Source organism: Rhea americana, unplaced genomic scaffold, assembly GCF_003343005.1.
Source record: "Rhea americana isolate MKP2758 unplaced genomic scaffold, rheAme1 scaffold_273, whole genome shotgun sequence".
NCBI lineage: Eukaryota > Metazoa > Chordata > Aves > Rheiformes > Rheidae > Rhea > Rhea americana.
In genome coordinates, this window is record NW_028186394.1 from 162,265 (window position 1) to 188,077 (window position 25,813).

The following is a 25,813-nucleotide window of genomic DNA, read 5'->3' on the forward strand; positions in this document are numbered from 1 at the left end:
TATCCCGAGCGAACGCCCCGTTAGACAACATGGCGGCGCCTCGGTAAAAATGGCACCCACCTTGATCACGTGTCCCGTCGTCACGTGATCCTGTAGTCCCCCGTGATCATGTGACTAGCTGTCCGGTGTTCCCGTGCGGGAGCAGTTGTCTAGCACGCGCGGAGCGGAGGCACGAGCTGGCCGGTTGCCATGGGAACGAGTCCACTGCCCCTGCTGCTGCTGTTGCTGCTGCCGCCGCAGGCCTGCAGCGCGCCCGGTGCGTGGGGCCCGGACCTAAGCGGGAGATCCGGGAAGGGGGGGCCCGAACCGCCCCGGCGTCTAGCTGGGGGTCGGGCTGGGCGTCCCAGCCCGAGTCGGCATGGCCAGGCCGTGCTGGGCTGAGCCCCTCTCTGACGGCCCTGCCGCGCTCCAGCCGCCCGGGCGGCGGGGCCCGGCCTGGAGGAGCGGCTCTTCCCACAGGTGCGGGACCACTTCAACTTCGAGACCTACGGCAACGAGACCTTCCAGCAGCGGTACCTGGTGTCAGGTGGGTCCCGCGGCCGCCGGGCCGCTCCCAGCCCAGGCGCGGCTCTGGCAGGGGCCGCAGCTGAGTTTCTCTCCGTTTTAAGCTTTAATTGCCCTCGTGGTGTGGTAGAGGCCCCTCCGTTTGGTGCTCGAAGAGCTGTGCTGAGCAGCCACTTTAATCCGAGTACAGACTCTTCAAGAAGTTCTTCCCCTCTTCACTTTCCTTATTTTCCCCTTTCTTCCCCTTCGATCTCTCAGTTCAGTGAGTACAGCAGGAAAAGCAAACAGTGACCCAAATGTTGCATTAAGTACAGAGAAAGGAATCTCTTGAATTGATATGCTGCATTATTTACAGCTCTAAAGCTTTATGTAGCTTAAACTCTGCTGAGCACTGAAAGAGGTTCCTGGAAGCGATCAGCAGTGTCTATGCTTCTGTCCCCAGTAATGAGTTATTTTTTTGTGCAAGGATAAGAGAGAAGGCTTTTTGAAACAATGTATGACTAAAAAGACAGAGGTTTAAATAGCCAGTGTCAGACACTTGAATTCTGCTTGTAAGAACTTTGAAGAAATCGAGGAGATGACTTTTGACAGCATGTCCAAGGTGGCAGTTGCACAAATCGAGTGACCTTTTTTGAAGAAAACTTGGGACTGCCTGCTTTAAAGCATTGGCTAACTGCATTTTAAATACATTTTATTTGTATGTCCTGCCTGGGCAGGCTGTAAATTAGAGCAGAATAATACTGGGGAGAAACAAAGCATTAACATTGCAGTGTGGGTGGTTTACGAATAGCTTTTTACTCAAAATGCCTGTGAGTAGTTTCTCTTCTCCTTTACTGCTTCTTGTGCAATGTGAATGTTTTCAGGATATCAGAGTGAATTTGAAGGAGGTTACTCTTTCACAACTAACCAGCTGACTAGCTCGAGATTAGCTGGGAGTTGCCCAAGATTTCAGTCTAGAAATAGATGCGTTTTTAAACAACCTCTTTGACTTATGTGTTTGGATCATGTGAATGATTGTTTACTCCAGGATCTATGAAGCATGTCGGAAGAAATGCCAGAGTAAAGATAGCATTTCAGTTTCTTACCTGATCCTCAAAGCAAATGCAACACAGGATCAGCCCCTTTGTTAACAAACCTACCAAAAATCAGCAGTTTCACTAATGAAAAGTTTCAGGCTGACTCTTATTTGGCAAGTCTACATTGAGAATGCCAAAAAATAAATTCCGGCACTTCTGTTAATGCTAGGAGACTCATATGAGATGCTTCCAGATTCATTTACCCCTTATTAAGTCAGAGATGTTCTGTAGCCTTGTCTTTCTAACATATGTGTCCCGCAGCATTGATCTGAGTGAATTTTTCAGCCATTTCATTAGGTTCTTATTAAGCTCCCGCCCAAACTTCTAGAGTCGCTAAAAAGTAGAGCGTTTTCATTCTCCAGCATTTTTTTTTCCACAATTTCTTTCATTTGCTTCTGCCAATTGTCTCATGCAGCAAAGTTCTGGAACAAAGGATTTGGACCAATCTTTTTTTATACTGGCAATGAAGGTGACATCTGGACTTTTGCTCAGAACTCTGACTTCATATTTGAATTAGCAGAAGAACAGCAAGCACTAGTGATTTTTGCTGAGCATGTGAGTATTTAAGTCATTTTGCATACTATAGATTCTTGTCCTGTGCCTMTGAATCAGCCTTGGCCCCTGAATTCTCTTTTTTCTTTTAATATGCCTAGCAGCAATCCAGGAAATGGACTATTCTTTCAATAAAACTTGCCGTGGTGGCTTTTTTTGTTTTGTTTTTTGTTTGTTTGCTTTGCTTTAGTGCAGTGTTTTGTAAGTAGTTTCTGCTAGTCTTGAGCTTCACGCTGGACTGGAGAGTTACTTTGTTTGGATTATATTTATTGACTCTACCCTGCAAATTCTCAGACTAGGCTTTGCCTAGGCATACCACCCTAGCAAATCTATCATCCCCCAACCTATCCATTAGGAGATTATGCTGTTCCCTTTGTCTTTCTCCATGGGGATTTCAGCTGAGAGGCACATGCTGAGGGCCCACTTAGCACCTACTTCTCACAGGCTGTTCATCCTCTACAGGAAGAATGAAGAACTCTTGTCACATGCAGATGCAAGAAAAAAGGCACTTCCTCAATTAAGAACGACTTAGAGGATGCCAGGTGCTCTGTTACCATTACGCATTTGTGCATACTTATTCCATAGTATATGGTCACTTACTTCTCAGAAGGGACAGCTATGACTATCTTGGACAGGCTTGACTGCAGTGAGTGAGGAGAGGGAAGACCCATACCTCAATACCAGCATTTCTGCAGCTTATCTTTTTCCTTTCAGAGGTACTATGGAAAGTCTCTTCCATTTGGACTTGAGTCAACCCAGCAGAAGAAGACTGGTCTGCTCACTGTGGAACAAGCCCTGGCTGACTATGTGGTGCTAATTACTGAGCTCAAACAGCAGTATGGTGCCACAGACTGCCCTGTTGTTGCCTTTGGAGGCAGGTAAGGGTTTGTGTGCTCATTCCCTTCTCTACATCCTTTCCCACAGTCTCATAGAACCATTTGGCCCTGAAGCAAGCTGTAAAGGTTGAGCTCTAAGCAGTCCTAAAGAGATTTGCTTGTGCCTGAGCTCTTGAGATCTTACCCCAATGTCTTCTCAGCCCTCCCAAATCTTGCATTGTCTTCTCCAATCAAGTACCTGGCAAAGCAGGTGCAGGACATGCAAACCATTGCCTTGCATCAGAAAAGGTTGTGTCACCTGGACTTAGCTGGATGGTGTATGCAGCAGTCATGGAGGAGAAGCCAAGCTAGGATGATTTTTATGATACTAGAGAGGACAAGATGGGCCAAGCCCACCACACCTAGAAGTTTTAGGAGTTCTTTCTTCGCTCTTCTTCCTTTTTACTGAAATACAATAAACACTAGATTTCTGCAGTGCTGACCTCTAACATTCCTTACTCTGTCAACAGATCCCAAGGAGCTGATCTCTTTAAATGAACTTGTTTGCCCAAGCACTACAAAGGCTTAACAAGGTGGTCTTTGCTCTAACATAAAAAATGCAATTTGAAAAAAAAACCCTATACTGAGTCCTCCGCTGCAGGGCTCTTCCCTTCTGTGGTGGTTTAACTGAGGAGTATCAGAGGTTTTCTTTGTTTCCTAAGTCAGATGTTAACCATTGCAATTGAAAGGAACATAGCTGTCTGGGTCTACCGGTCCTACCTCTAGATCACTCAAACCAGTCTTGTTGGTTCATGCTTGCTTTGGAGAAACACCATTAACAGGGTGTTTCTAGAAGCTTTCAGCATACACATCAGCCAGAACTGCAGAATATGGGTGATTACTCCTGCAGGATCAGAACGTTTTACACTAGAAATGCAGAAAACTAACTAATAATGGGTAAAATGTTCTCTCTAGGGCCACCAGCTTTGTATTAAACACAGCCTCTTTAACAACTCCCAGCTGTTTTTGTTGTAGGTTCCTTCATAATTCTGCTCTGCAACCTGCTGCTTAGTTGTTCCTGGCTTCCCAGCAGAAGTCCGTCCTTGCAGCAGTTGCAGTTCAGAACCTTTAGAACCTTGTTAATCAGATATCCCTGTCTATTGAAAGGCTCTTCCACACACCTAGAAGAAGCACTTCCCTTTAAAAGATTATCACTAGGTGCAGGGCTTCTTGGTTGCAGTGAACTATGAAGTGTTTGACCAGTAAGTTATCAGTACACATCCAGCTTGCTGTCATGGTGACTAAACATGACTTAGTATTGTCCCTCCCTCAGTGTGGAGGGACCATTGGTCTCAGTTGTGTTTATACTGTGAATATTATAACTGTAACTGCTCCAAAAGGGGCTGGGAGTTGAGCATGTCCTGGAGCATGGAAGTGAGAGAAGGATTCTATGAGACCTGACACCTGGGCTGCGTGATAGAGGTTGCTACAACTCCTTGTGCTGGAGGAGAGCTCAATATGCCACAGGTCTGGACAGCACTGAACTCACGTGAGGCATACTGAAATAAGGCCATGTAGGAATTGCACAATTTCTCCCATGAAAAATCTCTTCAGTTGTTTATAATTTTGCCAAATTTGAACTGAAGTTTCTTGTGGCTGGTTTCAGCTAAAGTTTTTCTCCAAGAGCAGGGTTGGAGAGATGTATATTGTTTTACTTGTGGGTGATGTGGGAATGGTATTCCTTCCAACTGTTTAATGTGATGGGGAGGGAGACTTTGAATACCTCTAAGCTGTGAATGAGGACTTTGGAGTCAGTCAGAATTTTACCCATATTTGGGAGAGTCATTTGCCATTCCCAGGAGTGGCCTCAGAATAACTCCAGAAAAATTTGCAGCTGGATAGCTTTTCTGACCTTGGGTTTATCTAGCAATGTTTGCTGTATCTGCAGAGCTGCGGCCCTGATACCCAAGCAATCAAGATGGCTTTGAGAGTTATTGCAATATTTGATGACGTCTTCACTTTCCTATATCTGCGCTACTCATCTACACTGCTGTTATTTGGGGTGCCTAAAGGGGAACACCTCCCACTTTCTAGCACTAGAGGAGTGCATGTTCTGTAGTGTTCAGAGACAGCCTCTGCTGAGAATGTAGACAGTCTTTATAATCCATTTTTAAACATCCTTTTTAAACCCCTTTAGGCAGGGGCAGCTTTATTTAGATCCAACCTGGGTTCTGCACTGAAGCTATCGGGAAATTCTCAGGATGGTATGGTGTTAAATACTGAAGCATTGTTTTCATTTGACTGCAGAAGCCAATTGGTCTGCTATATTTTCAGCACAGCTGGCTTGAGTGTTTAGGGAAAAGGCCAATTTGCAAATACTGTGTGCTATACATCAACCGTAACCAGATCTTTCTTACGTTCATGGGACATCTAAACTTCCATAGACTTCTTTTTGCCTTGGATAGGTGAGCCTGTGACCGCTGGTCTGAACTAATGTTATAATGTGTGTGTTAAAGGGCATAACTCTCTTATCTCTCCTGTGCCAGCTATGGAGGAATGTTGAGCGCTTACATGAGGATGAAATACCCAAACATTGTGGCTGGAGCGTTAGCTGCCAGTGCTCCTCTGTTGTCTGTGGCTGGTCTTGGAGACCCTGCTCAGTTCTTTAGAGATGTAACTGCAGTAAGTAACCGTTCTTTTCGGCAACTTTTCTTCATTGAGAGAGCAGCATTTTTTTTTTCCTCGTCTTTAAGCAGCCATCGGTTTTAGCAGCATCAGTGCTAGGTGGGGGATGCAGTTAAATGAGGACCTGTAAGAAAAAGCAGCAGCAGCTGCAGATGTGATGATTAAGCATTGCCTTAGCTGTAGGCAGCACAGGGCCAAAGGGTGCTGCTCTGAGTAGCAGGTCTGAATTCCAGCACCTTTAGAACCAGTAAAGATTCACTTTCCCATTACTAGTTACTTGGCCAGATCCCAACCTGAAACTTTTGCATTGTGTTTGGTTGAACCTCCTTTGGATAAGCTTTTCTTCAAATCCTCCCACAAAATGCTGTATTTCCTATTGATAACAACATTTCACAGCAGCTCCTTAGTCCCAAAATGACTGCATTTCACTGACAAGCTTACAGGTCTCCATTTCACAGATTGAAAGTACACAGGGTGTCCTGGGATCAGTTAATACCCAAATGTAAACGTGTCTTTTGCTTTCTGACAGCATCAGAACCCTCGGGAAGGTGGTATTGCTAAGAGCTAAATTACACTGAATTTACAAAGCCAGAAATAGATTACCTGGTAGTACTGAAATCTGTAGTGTCTGTTTTAGATCACTTGCAATGTGGATTTCTAGATATGGGTGACATTGATGGCTTTACATGAACTTTTTGTTTATGAAACTGGTCTTTTTGCTCCTGTTAAGTATATGAAAACCTTATTTAAATACAGGAACTTAAATCACAGACAGCGTTACTGGAACATGTAAGGAGGAAAGTATAATGTGAAAATGAACAAACTCAATAGTAAGGTAAAACTTTAAGCATAGAAGAGAATAAAAGACAACTCGCCTTAGAATTACTTATTTTTAAATTAAAATTGTAAAACCACTTAATTACCTAGCAGAACCAGCAGTGAGAATTCTTCCATGGATGAAGCCAGTTCTTTATCAAAAGCCTTGTTCAGCTGATAGCTGTTTTGTTTGTTATGAATGTGCTGTGAATTGTTACATATCCCTCACATTAGAGCTTTGACTTCTTCTGTGGAAAAACTATTTCCAATTAATCTTAAATAAGTTTTTTTTTCCACAGCAATAAACAGACCTCTGTGCTGAGATTCTAAGGAAGCACTTTGTGTTGTTTTTAAAATAATTTATTTTACCTTCAGAGTGTTTACATAACAGCAGTCTGTGCATTTGAAGAGAAGTAAGTCTGAATTCAATTGCTTCCCTTGGTGAGAGAATGCTCCTGAGAGCTGTTAGTACTAATAAAGGCACAAACATTTCATGAGTCACCACAAGAGCTCTCTCTTCCTCTTTGTTTCCATGAGTCAGAGTGTGTTGTTTCAAAGCAACTTTCTCTGTGACTTACTGAGGATTTCTGGCAAGCTTCCTAAACTTTCGGCTTATGGGGGAGGTGAGCAAAGGACAAAGTATTTTGCATATGGCTTGCTTAAGACTAGGTCATATGCGCCAGCTGTCCTTGCAGCTGGACAGAAAGCACTTGTGTGAGCAATACTCACATAGCCACATACATGTTTTCAGAAAGCTTACTACTAGCAGGGACTGTTCATGCCATCAAATTTAGATCAGTGTAGACATCTGACTTAACTGTGATTTAAAAGACTAAAGCAGGTAGCCGAAGGGCTCTGATTACCAAATGGGGACAGCTTTCCTTGGAACAACTGTAGTGGTTCCTACCTCTGCTCCTGCAATGGCTCAGATGAATTGTTGCCGGGTTTATTGTGGTCTGCTAAGGAAAACTGAAATCAGTAGATGAGAGGAGAGCAGTGGACGGTGCGTACCTTGACTTCAGCAAGGCTTTTGACACTGTCTCCCATAACATCCTCCTACATAAGCTCAGGAAGTGTGGGTTAGACAAGTGGACTGTGAGGTGAGTTGAGAACTGGCTGAATGGCAGAGCTCAGAGGGTTGTCAGCAGTGGTGCAGGGTCTAGCTGGAGTTGTGTAGCTAGTGGTGTCCCCCAGGGGCCAGTACGGGATCCATTCCTGTTCAACTTATTCATCAATGACCTGGACAAAGGGACAGAGTGCCTCATCAGTAAGTTTGCTGATGATACCAAGCTGGGAGGAGTGGCTGATACAGCTGAGGGCTGTGCTGCCATTCACAGAGACCTGGACAGGCTGGAGAGTTGGGTGGAGAGGAACCTCATGAGGTTCAACAAGGGCAAGTGCAGAGTCCTGCACCTCAGGAAAGATAACCCTAGGCACCAGTACGAGGAATGTCTTTCCTGTGAGTGACAGAGCACTGAAAGAGGTTGCCCAGAGAGGTTGTGGAGTCTCCTTCTTGGGAGACGTTCACACCTGTGTGGAAGCTATCCTGTCTAACATGCTCTAGGTGACCCTGCTTGAGCAGGGGGGTTGGATTAGATGATCTCGAGGTCCCTTCCAACCTCAATCACTCTGTGACTCTGACTCCTTAACGTGTCAGGCAGGGAACTAAGCAGTCACTGTGGCCAGAGCAGGAACTGCTTCTCTGCCCCAAGCTGATCTGTCCCCATGTTCAAAACTAGAGCCATGAGTCAGTGAAGATTTATGAGGCCATCCAGAAAGGGATTTGGAGCTCCTAAAATGGATGCCCAAGTAAACTTTGTGGATAACTCAAAAGTGCTATCTCTAAGCTGAACTGTCAAACAAAAGAGATAGGAATGAAGGAAAGATTCCAAGTCTGTTTTTAATTATAACTGGTGCTTTGTAAGAAAAATGCTGAACAAATGATTAGTGGTTACTTAACACCACTCCAGGATAGGTAAAGAGACTTTTAAAGAGTCCTGATAAGTCCTAATATTTCAAAGTTGTGATTACTAGCAAATCTCAAACTGCCTTACAAGCTAACAAAAGAGAAACAGTCTGGATTGCTAACACAAGTGGCAGAAACATCTTGTTCTGGCAGCACATCCATCCTCAACTCTTCAAACATACCTTAAAATCTTTTTCAAGGAAATCAGTAATGTTTTTCCCATGAAAAAGGATGTGGTCTTTTTGGTTACCTGGTGAGGCTAAGAAGAAAAGCAGGTATTGTTACCCAGTCCAGGGCTTTGCCCCCCATGCATAACTGATCTCTTCAGGACTCTTTCTCATAGACAAAGTGCAGAAAGAGGACTTTATTGAGGGAGGGAAAAAAAAAAAAAAAAAAGCCTTGGGGCCTAACAACCTGTACCTATGTCCTGGCGAAGGAATATGTCCTCTCTTATTGCCTAGCACAGGGAAGTGGTTTGTCTAATAGCTTGTCCTGGCAGAGACAATGAAACAGTTGTTGCCTGCTTACCAATCTTGGAGACACAAGTGTTATTCTGGTCACAGTGGACCAGTTACCCCTTGCAGTGAACCCTGTGACCTTCTGCTACTTCTGGCAGCTGCTTCTTGGTGTAGAATTCACAGCTATTATCTTCTCTGTGCAACCATAATCTCATGTCTTTTTTTTTCTATCCCTTCAGGATTTTCAGAAGTCCAGCCCAGATTGTGTCATAGCTGTCCGCAAAGCATTCCGGCAAATTAAGGATCTGTACCTCAGTGGAGGTAAGGACAGATGCATTCACAAGTGCACCTGGGCAGGAAGAGTCCTGGGGGTGTAGAAAAAGTGTTGAGTCAGTTTTACTTTAGTTAGGTCTTAAAATTGGTTCAGCTAAATCAATGGAAATGCTCACCTGACCTTTAATTTCTGATAGCATGACTTATTTTTCATTTAATGAATTAGTAGCATTAAAATTAGTGACTAACATCAAAATGAAAGCATCTGTGTGGGTGCTTGCACCATGTTAATGAAACCAGCTTAAAGTGCAGCTACACCTGCATTTTGATGCTGATAAAGCCTGATCTTTTACTAGATATTTGTCCTCCACACCCACAGTGCTCAAAACTGTTGAGATGGGTATGGCAACAGTGTGGCCCAGCTTACTGCATATAGCTGACTGATATCTGCAAGGAAATTTGTGCCTTGTAGCAGCCATCAGTCTCCTTCATCACCAACTTTGGACGGTTAGGCTAGGCTAAGGACAGAGATTGATGAAGATCTCTAATGTGTCCCAGTTAAGTCAGGCTAGACATTAAGGCCTGATATAGCTCTTCCTGGGAGCTCTGCATGGTCTTGGAGTAGCTGCAGTGGGTTCTTGTTCTTTTTTGGAAGATAGCCTCAAGGCTTGGCTTGGTCTTGTGCTAGTGCACATCAGAAGTTGTGGCTGTGTGCCTCCCTGTGAGCTATTGTCACTGACTTATTGTAGTGACTGGTCTGGGAATTGTCCGAAGAAGGAGAGGGTCCAAAATGCCTTTCTGAGACAATTTTGTGTTGCAGCAGAAATTAGGTTACCTTTAGGTATCTAAGACACCCAAGCTTTGCCTGGGACTCTGGAACCACACTTCCTGTAGCAGAGTGACTAGGCTAAGGTCAAATTTAAGGCTTAGCCTCTCAAGCAAATATCCAGAGGCAGGTCTTAGGCATTGGATGTCCAGTTGAAGATAGTCAGGCTCTGGTTAGCTAGTTTTTAGAGTTAGGGACAGACAGGAGCTTTGACTCTGGAGTATGGAATATTAGGAAGAGGAAGGGAGCAGCTTTCTCCAACAGAAATGCAAAAGTAGGTGGAATATCCCTTGAAGGAATCTTTTTAAAGATGGATCTTCAGCTGACATTTCTGCCTAATACTAAAATTTGGAGGCATATTTCAGGGTAGGAAAGTGACAGGAAGGTCCTTAGCGACCTTGTAAGCTCCAGGTTTATGCAAGCTTGGCAGTTCTTACTGCATGAGTACCTAGCTGCTGAGAGTTTTTCCTGCCAGTTCTTCTAACCTGCGAATTCTGCTGGGATTTTTGTGACTATAGCGTGTCCTTCTGTGCTAACAGCTTAGCCAATGAGACTCTCACCTGGCTGTGCTAAGGAATCCAAGTGTTGCACTGCAAAGCACAGCAGGTCCCCCTATGAGCCAGTAGTGCTTGAAGGGGAGAGGAAAAGGTTGACAAATGGGCACCAGGGATGACGGGTTTATACTTAGCTGTTCTTCTGACTGTGTCAGTCTGGACTGTGTTTGTCTCAGACTGTGTTTTTTCAATCTGGAGCTCTCCAGAGAGGTTTCTGTGACTCAGCAAGGAGGGAGAGGGCTGGATGTGTGCCAGTGCAGAGTTTTCAGGCACAGCCTTTCTGCGTGGCTTAACATCCATGTTTGTGTAAACTAAGAGTAATATATCCTTCCCATTGGAAACTTCATCTTTGTTTTATGACAGCTCATTACTTCTGAGTAAAACTAGATGTTGAAGTCTGGTATTAGTTTACTCTGTTGAAGTCTGTGCATTTTGTTTTCCTTCACTGTGCAGCTTATGATAAAATCAGCAGTAAAATGGCCACATGCAATAAGATTTTCAGCAAGGAAGATGTTTACCAACTTTTTGGGTTTGCTAGAAATGCCTTCACCATGATGGCCATGATGGACTACCCCTATAAAACTGACTTCATGGGTCACCTCCCTGCTAATCCAGTTAAGGTGAGTATCAGATGCTGGTGAGAATCTCAATTTCTGAAGCTATGGACATGCACCTCCAAGACCTGAATGCAGGGGAGGGACTGCAAAGCCTAGGATTAGAAGCACACTATCAGGTGATGGTGACAGGAGGAGAAAGCTCTTCCACTCTGACAGCAAATCTACACCTGTTTTAAACTGCTGTATTTGAAATTCACCACCGTTAGGCTCATCTGGGAGAGCTGGCTGGACCCACTCCTACCATACTCTGCTTTTACTTAAGATATGAAGGCCCATGCAAGCTTGTTGATTTCAGCTTTAAAAACTAAAATCCTTCTGCATCTTTTCAAAAAGTACAGTTTTATTGTAGCCTACCTCAACACACTCATAGTTTTGGTGGTTGGAGTTGGAGGTCTAAGAATTTGGCTTCTTTTTGAGCATCAGCTGGGAAGGTGATATATCTCAGAATAAATGTAGGGAAACATCTGATGTTTGGACTGCACAACCTATCTACTTTCAAGAGAGTAGGAGATGCTCAAGTTGGGGAAAGGAGCTTAGTTCTCAGGGGATTACAAACACTTCTTTGTAATCAGCTTCTTTTGAAAGATCCCAACTTAGATCCTGAACCCCCAGTGGCTGTTGCAACTCTTAGTTTAGCAGAAAAAAAAGATCAGCCTAGTGATGTTCTTTACTGGACATCACACCACACCAATGGGGCTTTATTTGCCTTTGGTCTCATGGCAAAGCAGCAGCTAGCACTTGTGCTTCGAGTCCTGCTTGGAGCAAAAAGCATACCGTACAGTGTAGCTTGCCCTACCTCTTGTACAGGGACTTAGGATGTGCTGTTCCTGGCTCAGGTGGGCATTCAGTTCCCCTCCAGTGTCTGTTCAACATTCTATAAAATGGAAATAATTATTCTAATTTCCTTTGAGAAGAGCATTAAAATTCTCTAACTGAGAGAACTGGAAACCATTTTGACTCCCTGTGGCCTCAGAACAGCTACAGTTGCTTAACTTGATGAATGAACTGTTTTATCCCAGTACTTTCTCCCTGTTTCTATGTATTTTGCCTCTGTGCTGGGAGGAGCAAAAGAACTATTCCATTAGGCCCATGCAAAGCAGCTGAACCATAAAATGTGTGATACTTGCCTCCACCACAACCACCCTGGTCAAAGTTCTGTTAAATTTTCCAGCTTAGTCCTTCTATGGAATGGAGGCCTCTTAACTAACTCCAATCAGCATGGGTTCACCAAGGGGAAATCCTGCTTAACCAATCTGATAGCCTTCTAGGATGGAATGACTGGCTGGGTAGATGAGAGGAGAGCAGTGGATGGTGTGTACCTTGACTTCAGCAAGGCTTTTGACACTGTCTCCCATAACATCCTCCTACATAAGCTCAGGAAGTGTGGGTTAGACAAGTGGACTGTGAGGTGAGTTGAGAACTGGCTGAATGGCAGAGCTCAGAGGGTTGTCAGCAGTGGTGCAGGGTCTAGCTGGAGTTGTGTAGCTAGTGGTGTCCCCCAGGTCCCATCCCGTTCAACTTTTTCATCAATGACCTGGACAAAGGGACAGAGTGCCTCCTCAGCAAGTTTGCTGATGATACCAAGCTGGGAGGAGTGGCTGATACAGCTGAGGGCTGTGCTGCCATTCACAGAGACCTGGACAGGCTGGAGAGTTGGGTGGAGAGGAACCTCATGAGGTTCAACAAGGGCAAGTGCAGAGTCCTGCACCTCAGGAAAGATAACCYTAGGCACCAGTACAAGCTGGGGGCTGAYCTKCTGGAGAGCAGCTCTGCAGGGAAGGACCTGGGAGTGCTGGTGGACAACAAGTTGACTATGAGCCAGCAATGTGCCCTTGTGACCAGGAAGGCCAATGGAATCCTGGGGTGCACTAGGAAGAGTGTTGCCAGCAGGTCGAGGGAGGTGATCCTGCTGCTCTACTCAGCCCTGGTGAGGCCTCATCTCGAGTACTGCATCCAGTTCTGGGCTCCCCAGTACAAGAGAGRCATGGAGCTAGCGGAGAGAGTACAGCGTAGGGCTGCAAAGATGATCAGAGAGCTGGAGTATCTGCCCAGAGAGGACCGGCTGCGAGAGATGAGTTTGTTTAGCCTGGAGAAGAGAGGCTCTGAGAGGAGATGTTATCAATGTGTATAAGTACCTGAAGGGAAGGTGTCAAGGGGATGGGGCTAAACTCTTTTCAGTAGTCCCATGTGACAGGACAAGAGGCAATGGCCAGAAATTGAACCACAGTAAGTTCTGCCTGAACGTGAGGGGGGATTTCTTCACTGTGAGAGTGACAGAGCACTGGAGCAGGTTGCCCAGAGAGGTTGTGGAGTCTCCTTCTCTGGAGATATTCAAGGCCCACCTGGATGCAACACTGTCTAACATGCTGTAGGTGACCCTGCTTGAGCAGGGAGGTTGGACTAGATGATCTCCAGAGGTCCCTTCTAACCTTACCAATTCTGTGAACATGTGCATCTTTTAAATTACCTATATACAATTCACCTGTCATGTGTTTAATCCAGGTTGGCTGTGAGAACATCCTTGCCCACACAGACCCAATTGAAGGCCTGGCAGCTCTTGTTGGTGAGTTGATCTTATCAGATTAGTCCTTTATTTAAAACTCCATTTCCTAGAAGTATCTGTAAATAGAGCAATTCCACTATTGCACAGGTTCTAAATCATGTGAGCTGATAAGAATTCAGTTTTGCACTGGAATATTTTGCCCTGCACTGTATTGGTTTATTGCATACTTATCATTTCATGGGCAGTGAATTCATTGTTACCTCTCTAATCTTACTCTCATGAGACTTTTCTACCATTGCAGCCCCTTAGCCTGTTGACTGTCCATGAGATGTGGACTCTTAAGTTAACTTGTTTTTTTAAAAAAAGTTTACCCATATTCTAGCTCAAGAAGACACAGGTTCACTGAAGGAAGTTCTCTGGTCCACATGTTGCAGATAAAATTGTCATCCTAATGCCCCACAGTCTCCATCCAGCAGCAATGCAGTTTTAAATACCTTGTATGTGTATCTGTGGATATTTAATTGTCAGCCAGCAGTGTTTGTAAGGAAGCTATTACAGATTGAAGTTCTTTTTAAAGATATTCTTGATGAAAATCTCAAGTTGCTCATTAAAAATAAATTCTATGTATCATCATTGTTTGTTCAGGAAAAACAGGTTATGAATGACAGAAAATAGATTTAAGGGATCTTTTTTATTATTATTATTATTTCTAAGATAACAAAAGTGTTCAGGCTCAGCTTAGTAAGGTTGGAAATCTATTTTTTTCTTACAAACTGCGCATATCACCACGATAACACTAAGGAATGTACCAAATCCAAAGTACAGGTTAAGGTTTTGGCTAAGAGCTACTAGAGTTGTTAAAATACTTGGGAGCTCTTCAAATACCTAAGAGGGATTGGCAAACACTGTCAGGGCCTCTTCACACATTCACATCCTACTTCTCAGAAGCAGAGTGGGACTCTTTGTTTGTGATAAACAAGCTGAGAGTAGACTTCTGCCTCTTGCCAGTGGGTGAGCTCTTTGTGCCTCTCCCCTCCTCGCTGGCTTCATTAATTTGGGGCAGTTTAATCATGCAAGAGGCGTGATCAACCAGAGCGTTAGGCAGAGTGCTGGCTTTCTTCCATACCCGCCCAACAGTGTCATACAAGAAAACATTGTTTTTCTTCTGCATGTGCTGCAGTGACCCACCTCCCACAAGGTAGAGTGTAGACTCGTGGGCTGTGATGCTGAACTGGCAGCAGTTGAACGGGGATATCATTAATGTTGTCCACTGATTGCTTACCGGACAATAATATTCAGTCTCATTGACGTGAATCCATTCCTCCACCTGCAAATAATCAGATCAACACTAACCCATGGTGTCATGCCACAGGTGGGTATTACTGTCCTGTCAGGCTCATTTGGTTCATGATAAAGGAAGCCACTGCCTCAACATCTGTGTGAATACTACAGACCTCAAGGTGCCATGTTTGTGATCCAGATTTAGCAATCAGAGCCTCAGAAGAGATTGAATAACACACAAGAATGGCCCTGGAGAACTGCTCTAAAAGAGCTTTGTTCTTTTTGTGAAAATGAAGAGGAATGAATTGAGAAAGATCAGAGTTAGCATAGCCCAAGTCCTGCCTGCTCATCATAGACTTAAGGCATTATGGAGGAACTCATCTAAGGAGTGTTATATTGCATTGAACTGTGGACAATAAGTGAGTTTGTGTCATCTGAAGGAATCTGATGTTATACTTGATGTGAAGTTTCTCTTTGTAAACAGAGTTCTCCTCCTTCCTCTCCTCCTCCTGTCCTCCCTTTGAAAGTAGCACTGCTGGTCATACTAAAATGGGGCAAAGTGAGTCTTTACACTTTGAAATGAGAATTGCTGAATGATCTTTGAAAGCACTGCTGTCCCCTTACAAGCCCCCCACCTCAGGAGGTTGGGCAGTGCTTTCGGTCCTATTTCAGAGAGAGAAAATTAAGGTTTGAAGAAACTTCAGTTGCATTCCAGGACTTGAACCCATCCTGGCCAAAGTCAAGGCTAGTGTCCTCACCACAGACAGTCTATCCATCTCCCRGTCTGCCAACAGTTAGACCCCTCTCAGCTCAAACAACGAGAATCAAATAGTCAAGTGTGTTTTGGGCTTTTATGTGATCGGTTTTACCCTTAGGTTTTTCTGCATCAGCAGATTGTGGCTGCAGAGAACTGTATGCTTTTCCTATTTAAAAAAAGTTGATTCTCTAAGCAGCCTTTACAGTGGTAGCAAATAAGGTGGGATAATAGAGGAGCTTTTACTGTACACAATTGTAATGGCAGGCACATTTTCATAAAAGTGTTAGCCTGACTTGCAACTGTATCTGTCCGCTAAGAGACAAAAATAATGAAGTCATTGGTCATCCTGCTGGAATGACTAGCCAGAACCTAGCAGTGCAGAGACTCCATTTCAGATCAGATTTGATAGTATAGGAGCAAATGACCTTACTCCATTTAATGTTCTTCCTCCGATGCAGAAGATCCTGTCTCTGACTGTAGCCATCCCATGATCACAGCGTGTGAAAGTCATGGCACAGTTACCAACCCAGCGTCGGAGGCGAGGGAGGTAACTGTAAGTTTCTCGTAAGGTTTTACCACCAGAGAAGCCCCCTAGAAGAAAAGCAGAAGTCTTGAAAATCCATTCACCATTCTCTCAGACATCAAGCAAACCCTCTGCAAACAGGAGCAGAGCTTTTAGAAACTATTTCTGACAACATATCACTGTGGAACAAAAGGAATTTCGGCTCTTTTAGGAGCCTTCAAAAGACACCACTCCAAAGACATAGACTTCTCTCTTGCCTTAGCATGCTCAGATTTGAAAATGAGGAAGCCTTCTTGACCCAAAAGGACAGTTGTTAACAGTTTTTGCTGGATGTTAGTGAGGACTGGAGGCTTTAAAACTTGAGCTTCTGAGATATTAAAAACAAAAAACAGTCCCAGCTGTTTCTGCAGATAGTTTTCTATGGAAGATTTTTGTATCAGCTCTCTTTGGGTATTTCAGGTGTAACTAGGAGGCAGTAACAGCTGTGGTTTGGGAATCTGCTTCCAGCTTATGCAGTCTCTCAAATGATTATTTAAAAGAAAAGTATTCAAAGTTCTTTGAACTTCGATCTTTTCAGAAAGTCAGAGCCGGTCTGCTATTGCTATTGTCAAGTTTTTGTTTTTGTTAGACATTCATCATTGAGCATTTCATGATTGCAGTATATTTTTTTAAAAAAATGTTTTGCAGAAGGGAGATGATGTGATTTGAAGGGTAAACCTCATTAATTGTCTGCCTGTTGAATTCCAAAACACAAAGAGCCTTTGCAAACAAGGAAGGTGATATCTGAGGTGTGAACATATGCCACAACTCACTGGAGCTTTGATGCTCTTTCTGGGCATGGAATTTTTGTCTGCACAGAGCTCGCTTTTAAGTCTTGTACTGAATTAGCATTTTTATTTTTTTAGTTTGCTGGCCAAATCCCATTTGGAGTTAACCCACTGGTTTAGAAGGAAATGAATGAATTCAGGAAAAGCCCTATATGTAAGGGATATCTCTGGGAAAGTGTTAGCCACCTGAGCTCACTTACAAGATGTTTGCGGTTGTGTGGCACAGCAGCAGTTTTGTCCTTGTTCCTTGATAGTAATTGAGGTCTGCTGAGGTTAAATGAGTTATCTGTGGCAGCAACAGCTAGCTTTGTCAAAGCAGGGACTTGAATCTGAGCCATGTAGTTCCTTAGCCATTCCTCTGAGCTGTTATCCTTTCTTTCTGTTTGTCTTCATTGCCAGTAGCAGAGCACTGGTAGCAGTAGAATACGTCTCTCTAAGATAACCTGAAATGATTAATCAGCCCAAGTACAGCCTTTGCTGCTCTCAGGGCATTGGTCCCTTTTAGATAAGTGTCCTTCATTGCAATTGCATGGTTAAATTAAAAACAGATGCCTAGATTGGATCAGTACAATGGTTCCAGATGGTCTTAATGTGTTTAAGAAGCAAGCATCCTACGGCAATGGCAGACTGGCCTAGCTCTTCTAAGTGCAGAAGCAAATACAAACATTGTTCTCTTACATGGTACAGTACTTTTCCTAGGGCAAACTGAAGATTGTTTCCTATCCAAATTAGTACTTACAAAAGCTAAAGGTCCTACAGCAACTTCCTAAAGTGTGTAAACCACTGTATTCATGCTGTTTTATTGTTAAATATACTACACCATCTACTAAAGATGCCAGTAAAGGCTGAGGATCCCTTATAGACTGAGAGCTGTATGAGCCCGGTGGGTAAGAGCCTGCATTATACTTACTTTGTACTAATAAAGCAGTACAGTGGAGTTGGTTCCACATCTTCCATTCAAATTAATGCTAGAGTTTAATCCCATCCCTAACGCTACGACAGTCTCCCCTGGTTTGCCTTTTTTTGCTGGTAAGGATTTTAAATTTTAGCCAGGACTGCAAGAGCAAAGCAGCAGGAGTGTGGATTGCAAGCAGATGATGTCGCTTCTTACATCGTGAAGAGAAAATAGCTCCTGCCATTCAGGATTGCAGTGAGGCTGTGGTAACCCAGCAGAAGGACATGGGAGTTGTGGGGGTTATTGGCTGGGTTTCAGGCTTGGCCTGTATTGTTAAGATGCCAGCAAAACTCAGTGAAGCTATGTGGTAGAATGCTGATTTCTACAAGCTGTATCACCTGAAACATAGAGGATTCCTTTGTGGATTGTGCCTGCGTGATCAGCGATAGGTATAGGAAAAGGAGCTGCAAACTCCCACTTGTTATCAGCTGGCTGGTACAACTCCACGGTGCGAGTGAGGTTCCCCAGCAGTGTCCCACCACCTACAGCAAGGATGCAGTCATACAGCACATCTGCGTGGAATCGTGTTCGCCTCTCCAGCATGCTGGCAACCTGGAGCCAGGAGGTGTTGCGAGGATCAAATCGGAAAACCTAGAATCGCATCAGGACAGTGATGGTTGGTAGGAGGCAGGCAATTGACTTTACACCTCATGTTTGGGGTCAAGAACTGTTTAAATGTTTTCTTTAAGCTGAAGAAGGGGTTACATTCAGACCTGAAGAGGCTGTGGATATGTAGGCTCAACATCCAATGCCAGCCACACAGCAGAATCCTTTCAGTATCTCCCTGATATAGCTGGCACCCTGCAAGTGCCATGCATGTTCTCTGATCTCAGATATTGTGTTCCTGCAGGTTTGCTGTGTCTGGTCACCAGTTATGTTCTTAGCTTGCAGCAAGCAGGAAGCAAAACACATTYGTTTAATGAAATACCTTTGAGTTTCAAACATGAACGATCATGTGTCACCTGAAAACTGTTCCAACAAGATTTACACAAGTAGACTGTATATCTCTGCTTGTGTTTCTGCATGTAGTAAAGAGGGCAGCTGAGCTCTTATGAAACAGAATCAGTGCTCCCTGCTGCTCTCCTGTGAGTAAAGGCAGGAGGAGGTCCCTGTCCCTTCCTCCCCACCAGTGCCACCATGCAGCTGCATGCTGCAGGCACAGCAACTTTGCTATGACAAGGGCTGCGCTTCAGCCTTGTTTGGTCAATCTTGGTTAGAGACAAGGGAAATATCCACAGGACTGCACTCTGAGGGCTGGGCTTGAGCTGTATCCTGGAGCCAAAGCCACAGCCCTGGCACTTTCATGTCTTCTGCTTAGTTGTTGCTAAGTTGCCTCCTACCTTCAAGGCAGCAGACAAGAGTTGTTGTTTGCAGTGGCACTGCAGAACCAAGTCTAACACTGCAATAAACCCCCTAGGATCATGGAAAAGATGTGTTCTGTTTTTTTTTTTTTTTTTTTTAAGCAGTTCAGAAAAATGTAAAATATTGGGCAAGTCTTGCTCTCCAGGCAGAAAGTGAAGAAAGGATCAGTTCTGAAATGAAGTGGCAGGCTTTAATTCATGCCTCCCTAGTGGGAGTCTCATGGTAGGGGATATCAGATGTGAGTTTGATCCCTGTGAACAGGCTTGGGGCAGCAACAGGTTGGGGATGAATAATCATGGGTTTGCTTGAGTGAGTGATGTGGAATATGGCTGAACCTGTGCGGCATAGAGTTTGTATGGATTAAAGATATGCATGAGCAGGATGAGACCTGGCCAGGAACTGGTCACTTCCCAGAGAGCATAGGAGATGCCTTCTTAAGGGCTGTCAATATTGAACAGAGCTATAAGAAATACATAGATGCAGGAAGCCTAGGTGAGCAAAAGAAATGACTCTTTCCTACCTCCAATGTGACTTTTCCTCTCATTGACTTTCTCAGACAGTGATGACCTCTGCGCACGTTTCTATGTAGCTTTACCCAGCTCTCCCTGCTAGTGGGATGCTCAGGACTTTTTAACTCAAACTACTTTCACACTGCCATCCCAGCAGCCAACTATATCTCTTAGGGAAGAAATTTTCCACTTGCAGTGTTTAAAAGTTACTTCCTTAAATAAGTAGTTTGCTGCTTCCAGAAATAGTTATCAGCTGCAAGTCCCAGTAAGAGCTGGCAACTCACAGGTCGTTTCCTTTCCCTCCTCCCTCCTTCCACTAGATGTTTTTCTAGCTTAAAGGTTTCTCATGTCTTACCTCATTTGATGGCTGCTTCCCTGTGGGATCAAATTGATGCTGGCCCCCAATAACAAAGAGGAAGTTATTGATGACAGCTACACAGTGGTTGTACACAGGCACACAGAGGTCCCCGACCTTACTCCAGGAACTGCATGTCTGATCTGCTGCCCACATCTCTCCGCATACATGGTTATCGGTGGTTCTGCCACCGGCAATGAGCAGCGCAGTGGAGCTGGAACGGGGGCTTGTGTGCTGAGTCTGCAGGACTGGCTGGGCATACGGCTGGGAGTGGTAGTTTAGAGCCTCCTGAAGGTACTTGTGGGAGCTTGAATCCAGCCTTATAAGAGGCATGTCCTGGATGTATTTCTGCAGATCCCGCAAAGGAATGAGAGGGAATCGAATACGCCTCAAAATATCTGCTGCACCTTTCAACCGTGTGTGGTCATGCTGCAGCCAAGTAACAGCAGCTTTGAACAGCTCCAGCTCACTGCATCCTGCGGTGTCAGTCCTGTCTAAGATTTCACAGAGGGTCCTTCTGTCCAGATCTTTCAAACACTGAGGATCAGACAGGATCTGTTTGTAATGCCGTCCTACGTAGCACATGGCTTTCTGTCTCAACTCTTCTGGACCAAGTCGTTTAGCAATGTTGAGAACATCCATGCAGTTCTCACAATTCAAGCAGCCTTCCAGAAATCGAAAGCACAACTTGATCACTTCCCGAACGAACAGGGTTTCTGCTGCTTTGAACGTCTCTTCGATATTCTGTAATGAAAGCTCTAGTTTGTTGGAATAAATAAAGTTGAGAACGTTCTTTAACCCTGCAGCACTGACAGCTTTCAGGTGGACATTACCATCAGGGCTTCCAGCTCTTTTCACGTTTCCAACAAACAGGATTTTACAATAGTTACTTGCTGATGCTAATATGATCTTGTGTGCTGGAAAGCAAACCCCTTCTGCCTCCAGTGTTACATCGCAGAGTTCGCTCTGCGAGCGAAGGCTGCTGATGCCTTCCAGGAGTTTAACCAGGTATGTGTCTGACACGAGCCTCTCTGTGCTGCTCTGTGAGCTGAGCAACATCTCTCCAAAAGGCGCTCAGCCTTGAGAGCGATCCCAGAGCTCTCCGCAGGTGTTGTACACAGTCAGACCATCTCTTGGGCAATCTTTTGTGGTAGAAACTGATTTCATGCAGTAAGGAAGAAAGAGAGAGAGAGAGAGACTGTTCTGCCAGCTCACGCAGTCCTGTCCAAAATGCAGTAGCTTCTGTCCTCGCTGGGACTGTCCTTGATGCTTTTGAAGGAGCAGAGCGCCGTGTCCCTTGCAGAGCCAAGCGAGCTTGTTTGCGAGCGGTGCTGGTTATTGCACAGTGTTTGTGTGTGCAGCCTGTGGGCTGTGACACCAGGGGCAGCTGACAGCCCCTTGTGTAACTGCATTCCTCTGTCTCGCTAGCTGGGAACTATTTAGCCGCACGAAAGCAGCTCATTCTTCTCCTGCTCCCTGGCTGTGCTTTGCTGGGGCACAGTGGTCAGGTGCTGCTTCCTCTGGGCAAGCCTGTACAYGCCGTGTTGAACAGTCAAACAAAAGTCTCTCTGTGATGGGCAGTCCTTGGCCTTTTTGCTTAATTTGATGCAGTCACACTACAGCTACTTTGGAGGAGGGTGGTTAGTGGGTAAGGGGAGGATGATAGGAGAAGCCTGTTCAGTTTGCAGAATTAAACATAATCTCACCAGTGGCTAATTTCTGCTCATAGCCTGTTCCTGAATGCATTATGGAGTTGGGGCTGGCGCTTTCCCAAAGCTAGAGATACTCACTCAGGCTTGGGGTTTTTGTTTGTTTTCGACTTCGACTGAGCAGAGAAAGCAGAGTGCTCCTAGGCGTGTTTTTTTTTTTTTTTTTTTTTTTAATCGCCACGGAGCCTCTAAAAGCAAAGGCTATTACGCAATTGTAGTGAGCCCATTTCAAAGCTTTGCTCTGCTAGCACCTAAGGCATAAAGTTCTGATCATAACCTAAAAATGGTGTAGATCCTGCTAGATCTAGCCCATCCCTGCATGCCTATCTAGCTGTCATATTCATCCTTCTCTTTGGTCTTGGCCACGAGWGCCATGAGGCTAGGGTGGGTTATGTGGCAAAAATGCAGTGACAGGTTGGGCTTTGTGCTGTGTTTCTGCTTGGCAGGAGTGTTCTACAACTCCTCCAGCACAGCGCCGTGTTACAACATCTACCAGCTGTACCAGCCCTGCGCCGACCCAACAGGCTGTGGCATCGGCTCAGACGCCGAGGCATGGGACTACCAGGTACTGTGTTCAGAAACAGCAGCAGACTTTACCRGCTGCCTTGGTTATCACTCCCACCATGACTGTTCTTATATTTGTTACAGGTTTGTACTGAGATCAATTTAACTTTCAACAGTAACAATGTGACCGATATGTTCCCTGAGATGCCCTTCACAGAGGCCATGAGAGAGCAGTACTGCCAGAGCAAATGGGGTGTGAGTCCACGAGCATGCTGGCTACAGGCAAACTTCTGGGGAGGAGGTGAGTCATGGTGGCTGCTGGTCCCTTTGCAGGGTGGTGGAGCACTGGAACAGGTTTCCCAGAGAGTTTGTGGAGTCTTCATCCTTGGAGGGTCCTGGGCGGCCTTTTGTAGGTGACCTCACTTGAGCCGAGGGGTGGAGGATGGGAGTGGGGGAGGGGTTGAATCAGATGATCTCCAGAGGTCCCTTCCAACCTCAACCATTCTACGATTCTGTGATTATGTTTTTTTTCCCTGTGCTCACTGGCCTGATAAGCTCCACGGGGAAGGGCATCTCACTAACAAATACAGGCAGAAACTCACAGGCAACCAGCAGCTGCTACACTACTGCCCAAAAAGCTGGCTTCCAGGTCCTTCCCAGTTCTTCAGTAGAGCTCAGTTGTCTGCCCTCTCCCTGCACTCAGCCATCTTTTGACTTCCTCTTATGCCAGTGACTCCTTCTTCTAGTGCTGATATGCTTTGGTTTCTCCCATCTCCTCCTCCTCCTTCCCTGCACCAACACAACAACTAGCCTCTAATGCTCCCATCATGCAGCAAGGAGTTGAATAGCATCATTTCTTTCTGAAAAACAGCACAGGTGTCATTTTATAGCACAACTTTCTGTTGCCTCTCCCACCTGGAGAGTGAAGGAGCAGGGGCAGCTGGCAGAGGATAACTCAGGCCGGCTTCAGCCACACAGGTGTTTCTGTCTTTCGTTTAGAAGGAAGTGGGAAACGTATAAACTGCCAAGAATTTGTTTTGTTCTCTTGTACTTCCTGCTGCTGTCTGTGTTTGCTGTAGTAGCCAAACAACTTTGGGCAAATAGGCAGGAAAGAGGCCTCTCAAATGTCATCTCTGTGCGTTTCAGATCTGAAAAGTGCAAGCAACATCATTTTTTCAAATGGAGACTTGGACCCGTGGGCTGGGGGTGGGGTAAGTATGTGCGCTCCCACACACCCAGCACAAGCAGTAGCCCCTCCAGGTGATGCACCTGCCTGCCTCTCCCTTTCGACCCAATGCTGGCAATTCATCTTTAGCCCATTGTGTTTCTGCAAAGGGCTCCTGTGTTATGCTGAACCATTTGGGAGCCCCTGGGAATTCGTGACGGACACACTTGAACAGCAAGTTGAAACACAGCCTGGAACAGTGCCCCAACAAAGGTGCCTTTATTAGTGGCAGACACAGCAGGAGTCTCCTTCCCTAACAAAAATTTCCCAAACCAGGTTTTGGGTTAGTAGAGCCCTCAGTTATAATACAGCTTTCCTGCAATCCTCATTTTAACRTGGCTTGGCCATCCCTGCTGTGAGAGGAAGAGCCTGTTCAGAGGTTGTTCACAACCTGGGGGCAGATAGGCCCATAGGAGCCTGTTATTTCAGAGGAGCGAGTTGATACCTTTCATCTTTCACAACAAAAGGCTTCAGTTCGTTTGAGACAGACCACTTGACTCGTAAGTGTAGCCACACACATGCTATCAGCTATACCAAGGATATCTTCCCTTGCTTTTCCTCAGCCACATCCTGCTGTTCTTCTAGTTTTCAGACCTGGTATTCAGTTCTGCCTGGTAAAGTGGCTGGAGTTTGTCACTGACTCTTCTCATTCCAGATAAATAGCAGCCTAAGTCCTTCATTAATTGCAGTAACTATTAAGGGCGGTGCTCATCACTTGGATCTCCGGTAAGTATGTTGTAACTGACAACCTCAATGTACTAAACTCTTCTTTGGATTAAAAAATATTCTGTTGCTCTGGGTGCTCTATCTTCAGCTGACAACAGTCCAAAGAAACAGGAGGTATTTTCTTTGAACAGAATTAAATACCAGACTGTTAGGACATAACTGTGGAAGAGCAATCTTCTTCCCTAATATGGGGTTTGTATGGACCCTGTGGAAGCCATGCTGTTAAGGAGCAGCTCTTTGTCTAAGGCTCAGCACTAAACTATTGTCTTTGCACATTTTTTTATAGCATGCTTTGCTTGTACTGGAATTACATAATCATGTAAAGTAGTCCAGCTTCTCTTTTGGCATTAACTGTCAGCCTTCAGGCTCTGAAGGGAGAAGGCAGCAGCTACTGAAGCTCAGGGGGAGCTCAGTGCTCTTCTTGGCAACCTAGCTGCCTCTCCCCGTCCTGTTAGGTATTACGTTGCAACTTGTTTTCCCAGGACAATAAATTTCTGTTCACCAGTTCCCTGGCTTGGCTTTCCCAGTGTAAGTGGAGAAATACTTACTCAACTCAGTGTTCAGACCTTGTGAAACATATTGGGGCTCCCTGCTAACTAGGTCATATTGTTTTGCTTTATCTAGAGGACATAATCCAGCTGACCCCCCATCCGTCATTGAGGCACGCAAGCTAGAAGCAGGCATCATTAATGACTGGGTGAAATCTGCAAGGATGGAAAGAGCATGGGAGAAGTCGTCTGGCACTTATGCAGGTGGATCACCATGACTATATCCACCTGGCCTCCATCCTTTGTGCTAGGCTGCTGCTGTTTGTGACAGGAGGCAAAAAGACCACAGCCTACTGAGCTGCGTTTATCCTGACTGAGAAAGTCACATCATCTTGGCAGAGGAGATGACAAGTCATCTACCTGGAGTGTCCAACCTGCCCCAATCAAGCATCACAAGAAAAATCAAAAGTCCAAATCACTGACTGAAGCCAGAACCACTCTACATGGGTTTCATGCTTACTTGTATAGGATGAGAAGACACTGTAAATGAAAGAAAGAATAAAAGCTTACTTGAAGACCTCAAGAACAGTGACACTTAAAACATGCTTCAGGTACAACACTGACATAAATACATGGGGTACTGTTCTTCTGAACACAGTATCATCATTGTCCCTAACACTGTGTTTGCAGGTTGAACTTAATTTACTTTTAGACAAACCAATAAAAATCAGATGATCATATTTCTACTTTTCCACTAGTCATTAGTTGCAAAAGTTCACATGGGATTCCACCAACAACCAGTTATACGCAAAAAGACCATCAGCCTCTCACTCATTGCTTTTATCATCTTCTCAGTACTGATCAGTCACACAAGAGAGGTCATGTGGGTAAGTGATTCACACAAAATAATGCCAGCATGTACTGCTGTGCCTCCACTCAGGAGCTGA

General features: G+C 44.9%; 2 protein-coding genes across 2 annotated transcripts; one reads left to right on the top strand and one right to left on the bottom strand.

Annotated features, from left to right (window-relative positions):
* The first annotated feature begins 110 nt into the window (after positions 1-110).
* Positions 111-25,606, top strand: DPP7 (dipeptidyl peptidase 7). The gene is made up of 13 exons (XM_085308297.1): positions 111-256; positions 413-526; positions 1,996-2,135; positions 2,847-3,010; positions 5,494-5,629; positions 9,112-9,193; positions 10,979-11,145; positions 13,645-13,705; positions 22,370-22,488; positions 22,572-22,728; positions 23,574-23,638; positions 24,308-24,378; positions 25,003-25,606. The coding sequence occupies exons 1-13, from the start codon at positions 190-192 to the stop codon at positions 25,142-25,144; spliced, it is 1,485 nt and encodes a 494-aa protein (XP_085164423.1). The 5' UTR covers positions 111-189; the 3' UTR covers positions 25,145-25,606.
* LOC146593979 (kelch-like protein 9) lies at positions 14,332-21,607 on the bottom strand. The gene is made up of 4 exons (XM_085308296.1): positions 20,215-21,607; positions 18,327-18,579; positions 16,114-16,274; positions 14,332-14,972 (listed from the first exon to the last, which is right to left on the bottom strand). Exons 1-4 carry the CDS (start codon positions 21,271-21,273, stop codon positions 14,580-14,582), a joined length of 1,866 nt encoding a protein of 621 aa, XP_085164422.1. The 5' UTR covers positions 21,274-21,607; the 3' UTR covers positions 14,332-14,579.
* Positions 25,607-25,813: the final 207 nt, after the last annotated feature.

Bases quoted from the DNA above. Each gene is read 5' to 3' on its own strand.
- DPP7 (XM_085308297.1), top strand. From the start codon at position 190: ATGGGAACGAGTCCACTGCCCCTGCTGCTGCTGTTGCTGCTGCCGCCG. The intron at 527-1,995 runs GTGGGTCCCGCG...TGTCTCATGCAG, and splicing joins GCAGCGGTACCTGGTGTCAG to CAAAGTTCTGGAACAAAGGA. The intron at 3,011-5,493 runs GTAAGGGTTTGT...CTCCTGTGCCAG, and splicing joins GTTGTTGCCTTTGGAGGCAG to CTATGGAGGAATGTTGAGCG.
- LOC146593979 (XM_085308296.1), bottom strand. From the start codon at position 21,273: ATGTTGCTCAGCTCACAGAGCAGCACAGAGAGGCTCGTGTCAGACACA. The intron at 16,275-18,326 runs GTGATACAGCTT...CTTTTCTTCTAG, and splicing joins AGGAATCCTCTATGTTTCAG to GGGGCTTCTCTGGTGGTAAA. The intron at 14,973-16,113 runs GTAAGGTCATTT...GATTATTTGCAG, and splicing joins GAGGAAGAACATTAAATGGA to GTGGAGGAATGGATTCACGT.